The following is a 14466-nucleotide window of genomic DNA, read 5'->3' on the forward strand; positions in this document are numbered from 1 at the left end:
CCTCCTTACCTGCTCTGATCAGAGAACTACAGCATTTAAGATTCCGGGAGAAACTGACATTCTGTTTCTTTCAGTGTTTGGCAATAGCAACTGGGGAAGGCAATGGGGCTGGCATGGAATTGACTACTAACTCTCAAGAAAACATGTTGCATGCAATAGCTGGAAAGACAAAACGTCTGCTCTGTGCATTGACATCACACTTCTTTTTAACTTTAGAGAATAAATCTGGTATAGTGAGATAGCCACTCACTGAGGCAGCCTTCTCTCACCATATAAAATGTAAGTTCTATGATTATCAGTAAAGTTGATAAGACCTTAGCAATGAAGCAGCATGTAACAAGGAATAATAAATAGGAGCGTGGAAAGTGTTCTTTAAATACCTCCAGATCTAAATTGCTTTAAAATATACAATAGCGTAAGCAATTGGATGCCACTAAACCCGGGGTCTGCAATTCATTTTCCCAAGGAGCCACATGAGAAACTGGAAATGTTGGGGAGGACCAAACCAATAGGGCTGTGAAAGTTTGTATGCACAAATATATGTAAGAAGAAAACAATAATTACCTTCAGTGGTGGGATTCAAATGCCTGAACAACCGGTTCTCTGCGTGGATGCCGCTTCTGGAAGTCTGTTCTGGGCCTGGGCCTCCAAGGCCCAAAACTGACTTCTAGAAGTGGTGTCCACACACTCCCGGAGGTCCATTCTGGGCCTGGGAGGCCTCCCCTGGGCCTCCAAAGCTCAGAACCGACTTCCAGAAGTGGTGTCCACGCGTTTCTGGTGGGCCATTCTGGGCCTGGGAGGCCTCTTCCGAGGCTCAGAACGGACTTCCGGAAGTGGCGTCCACACACTTCCAGTGGACCGTTCTGAGCCTTGCGAAAAAGGGCTAGGGCTTCAGCTGGTTCGCTGAAGTCAACAAAAAATTAGCTACCGGTTCTTCTGAACCTGTGTGACCTGGCTGAATCCCACCACTGGTCACCTTCAAAATAAAAGCAATGCCGTTCTGCATGGCATACACTTATTTATATTTGATTTCTAATTTCCAATTGACGCCACACAGGAGGGACAGGGACAGCCAAAGGGCTAGATATGTCATGGGCACCATAAAATGCCATGGTCTGCCCTAAAGTTTTGAGAATTCCATGCTTTTAAACTCCCAGTTTCTGCAAAAAATTTGGTAAGCACCATGAGGGGAGATTACTTGCATCCTTGCATCTGGGAAACCCACTGATTCCATTTTGGGGGATTTGCATCAGTTGTTGAGGATATATGACAACTGCATCTATCTATCCAACTAGATGATCCTTGCCTATTTTTCCTATGGAGAGCAAGCACGGGGTTTGACAGGTGAGAGATCAGGGACTGGTAGATGTTCATTACACAGCAGAGGGTGGTTCCCCAATCACACCTAGTTTGGATGTTGTTATGGTTGGATGAGGGTCAATAAACCAAGAAGATATCCTGATAAAAGGCACAAGCACTACGGAGTAATAGCTTACGAGTTCAAGAACTGGATAAGTCTCTATGGGTGATTTTTCATGCCCTATGAAAAGGTATGACATTTTGGAGTTCTCATTTATTCACTTCTATCTGTCATGACTGCCATTCTGCTAAGCTACGGCTTGCAAGCTGACAGCCTGACATCAGTAATGGGGGGAGGAAGGAAGTAGGGATGCATGGGGAAAGACAAGAGAAATCAAAACCAAGCCGTGCTATCATGTGAAAAGCACCAGCCGTTTCAAGATCATACCAAAAGAATGAGGAATTGGTGAGCTTGCAAAGCCAGAGACTGTTTCCCAAATACTTTAATACCTAATTGAACAGTCACTGATAATCAGGGAGTTGGCTAGGAACAAATGAAAGCTAACTGTATCATTTGCATGCCAAAGACTCAGATCCAGCTTTGCTTATTCTGTAACCACTTTGACTTTAGTAAAGTATACTTTTGGTTAGCTATGGGCCAGAAGTCTTTCTTTCCTAACTGACCAAGTCAGGATAGTTGACACTATCACTTGAAGCCCAAGTATCGTTGGTAATCTGAAGCATATTTGACAGCAGTAATTGACCTACCAGCTGTGACATTCCCTTGACACTGGTCAGACTATCCAGTGTTCAGTTATCTTCCCTGGAAGAACAATTTGAAACTGCAACTGGTGCAAAACCCTTCAGAGATCATGGTGTCTGGAACATTTCTTAGAATTTATCTAGCATCAGTGCTAAATTTCTGACGTGGCCTGAGGAAGATGCATTAAGCTGGAATAAGGAAAAATGGATTCTCTGTTGTGGCACAGCAACTTTGGAATGTCAGCAACTTTGGAATGTCCCCTTGGAAGGCTAGCTCCAACCCTTTTCATTGTCAAGAGAAGATCTGGTTTATACAGTAGGCTAGCATTCAGAACTTACCAATCACAGCTGGCCACAATTTATCATCTCTAGGATAATCTGTGCCTCTTTATTATATTATAGTGACAGTACTGCTGTTTTAATCTTTTAAAGTACAGTTTATTTTTATTTTACTTTATTCTATATAAAACCAACCCTAAGATCTGAAGGGTGGGCTAAAAATGTTTAAGTAAATAAATAAAAGAATTACCCACTGCAGTTTATAAGCATCAGTCAGAGCAGCTGCAATTTGGATCTGCTGAAGTTTCAAAAACATGTTCAGCATGTAGCATTTTAAGTAGTACAATAACAACTTTAAATCTGCACCAAAGCAATATAAATCCAGGCCTTCTCCAAAACATTCGTTTGTTTTGTTTCCTTTGGGGGGGGGGAAGAGAACTGAGTGAAAACTGCATTACAAAAATTAGTAATTCTAGCTCAGAGTACCCTGCCTGTAAGCAAGAAATTTTGACTAATTATGGAAAGACATGTATACATACTGGCACTGTCACGGGATTGGTTTTATTGCTGCTTCCTCTGAAAGACAACAATAAACTGAATGAAACTGATCCCATTAATCTAAAAAAAGAGAGATAAAACAGATCTGCCAGTTATCAACATTGTGTGCTATAGAACTTGTGTAATTTGGCATCAGGCACCACTTAGTATTGTTCAACCATTCAACAGAAGGAGATCTCTGTGGACCAGCACACTGATTTCCCAAGTGCATTTACATCTTTAATCAAATACAACTTTTTTTATGACTGGGGAGGAACACTGTGTGTGGACCAGAGTGATTTTATCTCTTTGCTTCTAGGAGGAGCAGATGTCATCAGAGTTCTGTAAGAAAATAATTCCTTTCTTTGAGAGGAGGAAAGGAAAAAGAGGAAAAAAGGAATAAGAAAACACCCTACAAAACATAATCAAGAGTGAGAATGTTATATGTAATGAGTTTTAAAATATGAATGTTGACAACAATGTGGTTATCTCTGTAAAACATATCGCCTAATACACTACAGGTAGTCCTTGACTTACAACCACAATTGACCCAAAATTTCTGTTGCTAAGTGAGACAGTTAAGTGAGTTTTGCCCCATTTTATGGCCTTTGTTGCCACAGTTGTTAACCGAATCAAAGCAATTGTTAAGTTAGTAACGTGGTTGTAAAGTGAATCTGGCTTCCCCGTTGACTTTGCTTGCCAGAAGGTTACAACTGGTGTGCAGATAACCTCTATGAGACATCTTCCCAGGTCCTTGAAAGATCCCGTCAGATCTTTCCTCAGTCATCCAGAAACAACACTGAGGAGTCCTTGGTCCTCTCTGAGCTTCAATGTTTTCTTGCAGACATTTCATTACCCAAACTAGGTAACATTATCAGTGCTAGTAAGGAATAGGGTTTATTCTCAGTTTATATTTTAGTGGCTTGTGCTATCAGTGTTGGGGGGAGCGGAGATTCTTTGGGTTGTTTCCTGTAAGCTTAACTGGCAGTTCCTTGACTGGGGTATTGTTTACTTTATGATTGTTGATCGGAAGTTAATCTTGGAGTTAATCTATGTTTGTATGGGTGCTCATTGCTGGCAGGGAGGTGTTTTGGTTTTTTTGTCCCCTTTTTGTCTTGTTGAGACAACATTTCTCAGAAACCCACCCCATTTGATTTCTGGCTGAGAACTCCAGAAGTTATAGCCCCAACACAGTTCGGGGACATCAGCTCATTATCATAACACTAATAAACAGTTACAGTGGCAGACCATAAGATACAAACAGTCCTGCTTGGGATTTTGTAACTCATAAATAGTTTAGCACATCCTCATGACTACAATCAAGGATAGCCCAACATTTGGTACACCAGCAACAGGTCCAATCCTGACCAAATAAACTCTATAATGTTTACTCAGCATGCAATTAACAGCTCCAGTTAATGGCATGGGCCCAAGGCACTGCTGCTGACTTGACCCCAGGAGGAGTAGAAATAACATTCCAGAAACGTTCCAGCTTTATAAGAAGAGCCAGGCAGGCTGCAACAGATAACAAGTTTTGAGTTACTCCCAGTTTACAAAGTAAAATAAGAAGGCAAATTATATTGTTGGTTTAACCCATCTAAGAAATGGCTTGGTGGAGAAAGTTCACATTCCAGATGTGTAAACATCCCATGTTCATTTGCCTTTCTACTCCTAATCTTAGGCCATTTCCTCTCTACTGCTATGTAGCAATTTCTACCACCATCAGATCATTGCTGGACTGCTACCATGTTTCCCCCAAAATAAGATCAGGCCTTATATTAATTTTTGTTCCAAAAGGCGCATTAGGGCTTATTTTCTGGTTACGTCTTATTTTCAGGGAAATATGGTACTAAATACATCCTTCTGGCTGACGAGCTTAACTGGGGCTTATTTTGGGGGTGGGGCTTATATTACGATCGTCCTGAAAAATCATGCTAGGGCTTATTTTCCAGTTGGGACTTACTTTGGGGAAAACACGGTATATACTGCTTTATTGCCTCAGTGATGGCCAGTTAACCAAGGACTGCCATTTGGGGAAAAGGGAGAAATGATGAGAAGGCTGATACAGGTAATCCTCAACTTACAACCATTGGTTTAGTGACCATTCAAAGTTACAACCGCACTGAAAAAAGTGACTTATGACCATTTTCACTTACAACCATGGTCATGTGATCAAAATTCAGACGCTTGGCAACTGATTTATATTTATGATGGTTGCAGGGTCCCGGGGTCATGTGACCGCCTTCTGCAACCTTCTGACAAGCAAAATCAATGGGGAAGCCAGATTCAATTAACAATCCTGTTACTAACTTAACAACTGCAATGATCCACTTAACAGCTGTGGCAAGAAAGGCCGTAAAATGGGACAAAACTCACTTAACAACTATCTCATTTAGCAACAGGAATTTTGAGCTCAATTGTGGTCGTAAGTCAAGGACTATCTGTAATGTGCGAATGCTACAACTTTCATATATGTTCATTGGATGTCATGACAAACATGTTTAACTGTGGTACTGTGTGGGATGATATCATCACATGTGTTGCTGTTTGGACATCATTTCAGTTTGTTACAAATACTACTGCGCTGTGGTGATGCAGAATAGGATGAACATTCCTGAGGAAACACCCTTAGCACAGCTATATATATCTTTGTGCTTCGGCATGAGGAATTCACTGTTCTCCAGGGCATAATCCGACTCCTTTCTACTAAAAAATGTCATCCAGTGGGATCCAGAACCTATGTTTTCTCTGTCAGTACACTTGCCCCACAGAACATCATTCTTTGCCCTGCCAGCCAGCCCTTCCAAGATCCAGATATTTTTGACCTTCTTTTCTTTACATAAGTCCTTGAGACCCAGATTTTCCCCAGCATGGGGTCAAATTATTTTGTGAACCTGTCTGGATTGCTTGTTTTTGATTGCTGTGTTGCCTCTGGTGTAATTGCTTTATGTCAGATTATATTTTTTTCGTACAAAAATCTTACCTGACATTGTAAAATTCTGTAGAATTGCCATTTAACAACGGCGGAAACCTAGATTTTTTTATGCCCGCTGCCACTGATGTTGCACTTATTTATCTTCAATCCTTCAAACATTTTAAGAGACAAACTTTGTCCACCAACAAACAGTTCAGTGGCCTCTGCCTGATACTGTCCATTTGTGAGAGGAGCTGCATTATTAACTACCTCTTGTTGTCCCAAGGGGAATATTCAGTTTATAGATATCAATCCTAAAATTTATTATTGCATTATTGTAAACACAATATAACCGGTATAGGTTTAATTTTTAGGTTGTCACTAAATTAATAGAGCATAAAATAGTTTGTGATGAGCTTATAGAAGTGATCATGTATTTTTCTAGAGTGAAAAAGAATCAGATCCAAAACCTGTATATCTGGAGAAAGCCGCTACAGGTAGTCCTCAACTTATGACCACAATTGAGTCCCAAATTTCTGTTGCTAAGTGAGACATTTGTTAAGTGAATTTTGCCCCATTTTACAACTTTTCTTGCCACAGTTGTTAGGTGAATCTCTGCATTTGTTAAATTGATAATATGGTTGTTAAATAAATCTGGCTTCCCCACTGATTTTGCTTGCCTGAAAGTTGCAAAAGGCGATCACATGACCATGGGACACTGCAACCGTCATAAATATGAGCCAGTTGCTGAGTGTCTGAATTTTGATCATGTGACCATGGAGATGCTACAACGTTTGTAAGTGTGAAAAACAGATATAAGTCACTTTTTTCAGTGGTTCTGTAACTTCGAACAGTCACTAAATGAACTGTTGTTAGTCAAAGACTACCTGTACTAACAACTGTTACTTTATTGATATTTTATTTTTTCTCTGGAAACTCAAGCAGACATAGGTGATGGTCTGCCTTTACTTCATTCCCACAACCACTATGTGAAGTAAGCTAGGCTAAAAAATAATTGCTGGCTCAAAGCCATCTTGTCAAACCTGCATTTGTATTGGACTTGAATCACTACACTGCATTTCTTCTATAGAATGATGATATGGAGCAGGGGTCCCCAACCTATGGGCCGTAGCGCACTACCAGGCCGTGGCTTCTTGGCCAGCGGGCCGTGGGAATGGCTGGACAGCGCGCACACAAATGTGTGTGCACTCCCCCAACTCGTGCTAGCACCACAGCCCTGCTTGCGCATGCACGCAAGTGTGAATGGGCCCACGAGTGCTAGGCGGATGTGCACGGCCTGTTTATGTATGCACGAACAGGGGCGCTAGCACCAGGTGGGTGTGCGCGGCCCATTTGCGCATGCATGAACAGGGCCACTAGCGTCGGGTGGGTGTGCGTGGCCTGTTTGTGCATGCACGAACAGGGCCGTTAGTACCGCACTGGTGCACGTGGTCCCATTTGCGTGCACGTGTGCATGCCAATTTGAAAGCTACTCTCCTTCCCTCTGGGCCATGAGCCCAGAAAGGTTGGAGACTTCTGATATAGACAAATTTTTATGTGGAATGCTATCCTCTTTTAATGATTTGGTAATCATGGGATGGATAAGTTCTCACAACATGCTAGCCTAGGCTAAAATAGGATTAATCAGATGGTAGCTGTAGCTCCTAGACATTGGAGCATGCTATATGGCTGAGACCATTATATTAAGAGACCCAGTCTGTCTAGTAGTTAAGGCACCAAGGCTAGAAACTGGGAAGCTGCGAGTTCTAATGCCACCTTAGAAACAAAAATCAACTGGATAACTTTGGGCCAGTCACTATATGTCAACCCAACATATAGTGGGGGAAACAGGAGTATTAGGTACATTCACCATCTTCAGTTGTACACGACAAAATGATAAATATGAGATATAAATAAATATTAAGCAATAATTAGGTTTCTTGGTTTGCGCACAGCTTTTTATAAGAACAGCAATTATGTTTTGTTAATTTAAACAGAGAATTAGTTCTCATGAGAACCTAACCAAAGTTCAGCATCTAAACTAATCCAGGTCAAATTTTTGTAGATTTGGTCATTTGGCCATGAAAAAAATAATGCTTGGCTTATGCAATTAAATAATTAGCAACTATTTAAAAGGATTGATTGACCAAAATATTAATTATTTAAACAAGCAAGAATTGTGAAACTTTGAAATTAGGCTCCTGTACATGATTGTTTTAAGCTAATAATATACTAACATGAAAATAGAAATTAACATGTACACCTTTGGATTGGTCAGCTGTGACGTGTACTACAATGCTACCACAACTTGCTAGAACTGGATATAAATAATCTTTATCACATTTGGCAGCATGGATGTCTGCAGCTGAGCACATTGATAAAAAAAAACCCCAACAATCTGCATATGAGGATGTCCCAGTGCAAATCCCACCTTATATTTTGGATTCTGATGTTAGTATTTGTTTCAGAACCACAAATCTCACCCAATCACAAAGTCAGATTGGAACACAACAATAAAAAAAACATTTTAAAAAATCTGTTCAAACCAAAAGTGGTTTGAATTTCTTCCAAATCCCTAATCTAGGAACGTATTTCTGCCTCAATCAACTGAATAAAATTAAGATCAAATTTAAAGGGCAGACTATATTTTTATAAAGTTATTCATTGCTTAACAACTTAAGTCTCAAATGATTAGCATCCCACCCACCCGTATTGGCCCAAGGAAACATGTATTTATTTGCCATATTTACACAGCTATTCATCACACAAACACAAGATTCTGGGCAGCGTACAATATAACAGCACTTTAAAATTCCACAACCATCTAAAAACAATTAAACTAAATAAAATATACATATAAAGCAAACAGATAAAATAATCAGAAACACCCAAGAAAGCAGGAGAAGAAAGATCACTTAGTCAGTCCTGGTTCTGGAGAGACAATTCTCAAACCAGCGAGAAGCCTGATGTTAAAGCTCTGTCCTCCTCAACATTTTATCTATCTGTAGGAGAGTTGTGGCTCCCAAAGCAAATGCTTTTATCAAGCAAGATCCAGGGAAAGGCTTATTTTACAACTAGTAAATGGCTTATCCAACAGCTTCCCTACATTTCCCATATCAAACGAACAAGAAGACTTCCAGCAACTGTAGACGGAGGGCATTCCAGGGCTACAGAAAGATGAAAAACAGACTCAACATGCTACAAGCAGTCCCTTTAGCCCCTGGCTGCTCATACCTGGCATGGAAGAACAGTCCCATCACGTATAGTGATCAAATCAGATCTTAGCTCCAAAATCAGCAGAAGTGCTATGAAGTTCACAATGAGCTCATACAACACACTTGTGTTCTTAAAGCCATTATCTCTGGCCATTAAACCTCAAAAACCCATTTAAAAATACTCATTTAAAAAAAAACACCTCACCATGGGACAATTCAACGTGGGATTAGTTCCTGTTATTATTCATCAAAGCATTGCAAAAGCTGGTAGTCATAGGAATGACTTCCTTTGACACAAGAGACAAAATAATTTTGATGAAAAAGTGGTCAGCAAAAATAAAAGAAACTAAAGGCGAGTTGCCCCACGGCAAGTTGGCCATGGCAAGTTGGCTGCTGCAAATTAGCCGCTGCGAATTGGCCACAGTGGGTTGGCCATGGCAAGTTGTCCCATTCAGCTGGGAAAGGGGCAGGTGAGCTTTTATTCTTTATAAAGGTAACCATCTTTATAACTAGAATGGTTTAAGTGAGCATGGATTGTGGGCAGAAAAGACACCACACTGCATTTATTCTCACACGTGAAAAGCCAAGGGTACTGAAGGGGAGTATTGTGACACAGGCCTTGGTAAAAGGTCTAAACAGCTGAGAGTCTGGCTTGGATAAGAGAAGAGTTATAAAATAGAGACACATGATGGTGCAGCTGTTTACCAATGATGCTATCAGGCTCCGCTCAGAAAGAAAATGAATTTGAATAAAAATGCAGGAGGTTGGAAAAGAAGATTGTAGTTGCTGTCATTTCCCAGGTCACCAGGAAAGCTAACAGTAGATTAAAAGTATAGTATTGTTTACAGATGTAGGTATGTTTGAGACTTTCAGAGAGCTCTATTCTAAGGCTTGGATCTCAGTATGATGCATTTTGTATTCCAGGAAACTATATAATCCTTCTGTTTTTCACGATGCATGCCCAAATGCAATACACTAAAAATAATCTTCTAAAAAAAGTACAATATTAAAGCATGCATACAATACCTTAACATCTGCAACATGAAACATCTGGTGGACACATATAATGGTAAGTCACCCTGCTACATCTTACTCTGTAGCAAAATGAAAGATTTAAAAGTTGCCACTGAAATCCCACCTAAAGAAAAGCTAGAAAGGAACTAGGAGATTCTTCCTAGGGCAGGTTTTTGAAGGGAATCGTGATAAGTGACAAGTTCTCCAGGCTTGGAAAACCAAGATGTACAAATTACATCATAATGCATGATTAAGTATGACATTTTTAAAAATAAAATAGGGTGTTTTTTTGGCTTCCTTGTTCATAGTAAATGCATGTGAGCAACACACCTGAGAAGCACAGAACAGCTCAGGTTACAGCAATGAAATGGAACTGAGGAAGAATTCCTGCTGCAAAGATCCCTCAACCAACACTGCTGGGGGAAAGGAGCAAATGCAACCATCTTGCAACCCCCTCACATAAAAATCTGGAGTAATTTAGAAAGACTTGATAATATTGAGGCTTTTGTGGGAACGCCACCAGAGAAGCCCACTCAGGCGGGGTTTCCAAACCTTGGCCACTTTTAAGACGTGTGGACTTCAACTCCCAGAATTCCCCAGCCAGCAGCTGGCTAGGGAATTCTGGGAGTTGAAGTCCACACGTCTTAAAAGTGGCCAAGGTTCAGAAACCCTGCACTAAGGCAATACTGGATTTCATTCACCAACCGTATCTGCATGCAATGTGGTCCTAGATTAGTTTACCCAAAAATAACCCCTACAGAGTGGAGAGGCTCTTGTTCCCATGAAAATAGAGGCAGCCTTTTTTGATACAGCAAATGTCCTGTCAATATGGATTTCATTAGGAAAGAATGAAATGAAAACTGAAAATAATAGAATAGTATTAGAATAATATATTTAGATTTGGTCCATTCCCATGTTTCCTCCCCCCCCCCCAGCTTTCTTATTTGGAAGAGAAAGGAAGGATATGCATCAGCAGGGCAGTGTCAGAGAAAAATTAGATTTCTATGGTAACAAGCTACAGTCTAGGTAATAAAAGGCCTGTTAAGTTGTGAGGCAGTTGCCAATTTAAATTTTAGTATCAGATGGCTCTAAACATAAGCTCTGTTTATAGCTTGAAAGGCAACATTTTAGACTGGGTATTAACTCTTCTGACAGAAAGAAGAAAAGATGTGAAGAACTAACGTATAATTTAAACTAAATTAAAAACAAATCTAATTGTAGTACAGATAGTTCATATGAGTTGTGTCAAAAGTTTCAAGCGTTATAAACACTTTATATCCTGGGTCACTTCACAATTAAACTAAACCACTAATTCAACATAATCCCTTTCGCTTCATGCATTCCAGTTGATTTACAATTTCCTAGTATATCTCTGAAACTATTGTTTCACTTCAGGTGTTTTAGTGCACGTGTGATGTGTGCTAAACAGGAAAATAAGGGAATCAGGTAATGTGGTAGGAAAAAGCACAAAATTGAGGCTTAATCAGTCAGCAGAGAACCTTACAAGAATCCAACAAAATAAGCAGGAATTATCATTTTCATCTTGCAGGTAATCATGGGAGAATCAGGGACATTTATTTAAAGTTTAAGTAAAGCCTCAAAACAACTTGTGTTATAGCAGCAAAGTTTGAAACACAGAAGCGCTCTGAAGTCAAAAACTTTAGTAGACTGCTTCTAAGGAAAAACAAAAAACCGGTTTGGAAAGATTTTCTAAGTTTAAAGATGAAAGCAAGATATGACAGCCCTTCTCGCCTTCTTTGTCAACTAATTTTGTCTAACAAAGATGAAACTGTTGTAAAATTAGGATATAATCTGCCAAAGTGCTTTTTCAAGCAAAACTGGGTAACTTTAGCAATTCTCTTAGTAAGCTTCATGTAACATCTATACATTCCACATGCTGGCTCTTCCAAAAAATATTAATAAAGCCATTCTTTTACTGTTACTATTTAATTTTCATGTTAATAGGAGAAAATTAAATGAACTACTAACCACAAAACTACAGTCACGCTTTAAGGAATCTTTTACAATACAGAGTTGTTCTATCTGGATTTACACTAAATGACAGTAAAATGATATGAAAATACTTTACAGTCTAATGGCTATTATGATTTATGCAGTGCAGATATGATACACTTTGGGGGGGGAGTGAAAGTACTGGAGGTAAGTTAATAAATATGCATGCACAAAGTGAGATGCAGTTCGAACACAAAGCCCCTGTACATAAAATACAGTCCTGCGTAACATATTCAACTGATGTAACATCAAACCTTCTCTTTAAACAGATACTCCAGAGGAATCTAAGCACCTGATTCCTACTTTCCTGAAAGGAAAGTTTACATATAAAATGATATATAACATTCAAGATAAAATCCGTGTTTTATTCTCTGTCTTGACAATAGTGACACAACTATAAACAAAATCTTCCCTACACCCACGCAAAGAGGAAACTGCTTTTTTATCAGAAAGAAAATTTCCTTCCAGAGAAACAAGCTAATTTGGGAGGTTTGCTATGCAATATACTTATTAGAAGCACTTTTTTTCTACGCAACTTTGTGGAATTTCATTGGAAAAAAATTTCTGACAATTGTCAGAACTATTGTTCTTGGTACCATAGTAAAGATGTATTTCCCAACTGTTTTTGCCTCTTTAATTAACAGTACCAGAGTATTGTAACAGATCAATAATTGAATCCATAGAATTCTTTAGCAGCAAGAGGCTATGTTTCTTTCCTATTGGTCAAATAATCCATGCCTCAACCCCCTTTCCAAGTGTTCAGTTAAGGTCAATTGGGCATATAAATAAGAAGAAATGCAAGGGAATTAAACTACATGGTACATCAACACAGACAACTAAGCCTGGAGCCAGGCACTTCCAAAAAGTTATTGTAAATTCTCAGTCTGAATTAGCAGCCACATATCCAACATCTCGGCCTTACCTGTTTTAATAAGACCTTGTCTTCTGCATTGATTTTGAGAGAAATGGCCAGGTGGATGGCAGACAATACCACACCACTGATGACTGCTGCCCTCATCCTGATGGGTAACAAAGTGTAGATGCTGTAGATAAAAAAGATGGTCCACCAGATGCCCTCTGAGGCACTTCTGGGCTGCATTAGCAAGCAGCCAACCACTTGCACAGCTAACACCACAAGGATGACAGAGTAGCACATGAGCCACATGTGGTCCTGGTGGAAATCATTACGGTTGCAGACGGCCCCCAGGGATACCATTAGTAGGATGGCCAGGGACAGCACCACCACGTAGGGCACTTGGTAGTGGCCATGAACAGTGTGGAAGAGCAGCATGACCAGGCAGACCAAGACTAGCACTGCCATCAGCATGGTCAGGCTGCTCTGGTTGAGACGGAAAAAATACCGCTGGTAGAGGTGCTCCAACTTCTCTGAGTGGAATTTCTTAGACCTGAAGATCTGCAGCAGGCTTCCACAACAGCTGCCCATTGAGAAGATCATCTCGGACCCCACTTCATCACCCCCCTGCTCCTCCTCCTCCAGCTCGTCGATCTTGGCCTTGATCCGTTTCTCCTCAAGTCCCAGCTCCACAGAACGTGGACGCACCTCACCTTGCTCACTACCATAGTGTCTCGGACTTAGGGCAAGGGAGGGGTCCCCTGCCCGACAGGAATGCTGGCTCTTGTCTCCACTATGATGATCCTGCCAAGCAGATTTGGACCTGAAGCTCATCATCCTGCAGCCACTTACCCCATGGTTCCTGCTACCTGGCAGATCATACTCCTCCTCATTTCTCCACCTGCTTGCCATTCTGGAAGATTCCTTGACAGAGGCCCTGGTAGGGAGAGGGTAGGAATAGCCATTGGCTCTGGATTCAGCTTCTCCCCAGGCAGAGCGATGTGGCTCTGCCCCTCCACCCCTGGGCGCAGCAGGAACTCCAAACCCCGGAGGGCTCACGCTGTTGGAGCGGGACATGCCCTGGTGGGGCAGCAGAGGAAGGGCAGGAATTCCAGGAAACCAACGAGAGGGTGGGAGGAAATCAACCAGAAGACATTGGGTGGTTCATGGCACAGAACCAAACAGCATCTCTCAGGCTCTTCCAAACAGCATCTCTCCACCAACGAACAAGAGGGTGGAAGCAAGGGCAGCAGACCAAACCTCAAATCCAGAACCAGATCCAACAATGTCCCCAATAATACTCAAATCTCTCTTAGTTGCCAGCTGGAAAGCCACTTGGGTCTCCTTCCCTTTCCAGGAGTCCAATGTTTCCTCATGCAGGATTTATATAGCCACACAGAGAGCTGACCGGGAAGCAAGTTTCCCTCCCCTTCTAGGGAAAGGAGGGCTCTCTGGCAAGGATTCCCCTTCTGTCATTTTCCCACCCAAGTTCCCGGTGTTTTGGCAGTTCGCTGGCGCATCAAGAATTCAAATCTACCACGCCGGCATGCATAGAAAACGGAGGAGGAAAAGGCACCTGG

General features: G+C 41.0%; 1 protein-coding gene across 1 annotated transcript in view; it reads right to left on the bottom strand.

The window, feature by feature from the left end:
• The window catches only part of ADCY5 (adenylate cyclase 5), a gene marked incomplete at its 5' end in the record, with an annotated part of 239681 nt that extends 225718 nt beyond the window's left edge, over nucleotides 1–13963 (bottom strand). The window contains one exon of the mRNA XM_081313004.1: nucleotides 12956–13963. Coding sequence (XP_081169130.1) covers nucleotides 12956–13963 — 1008 coding nt within the window. The remainder of the gene's footprint in view (nucleotides 1–12955) is intronic.
• Between the last annotated feature and the right edge of the window lie 503 nt (nucleotides 13964–14466).

This window comes from Vipera berus, assembly GCF_964194415.1.
Source record: "Vipera berus genome assembly, chromosome: 1".
Classification (NCBI taxonomy): domain Eukaryota; kingdom Metazoa; phylum Chordata; class Lepidosauria; order Squamata; family Viperidae; genus Vipera; species Vipera berus.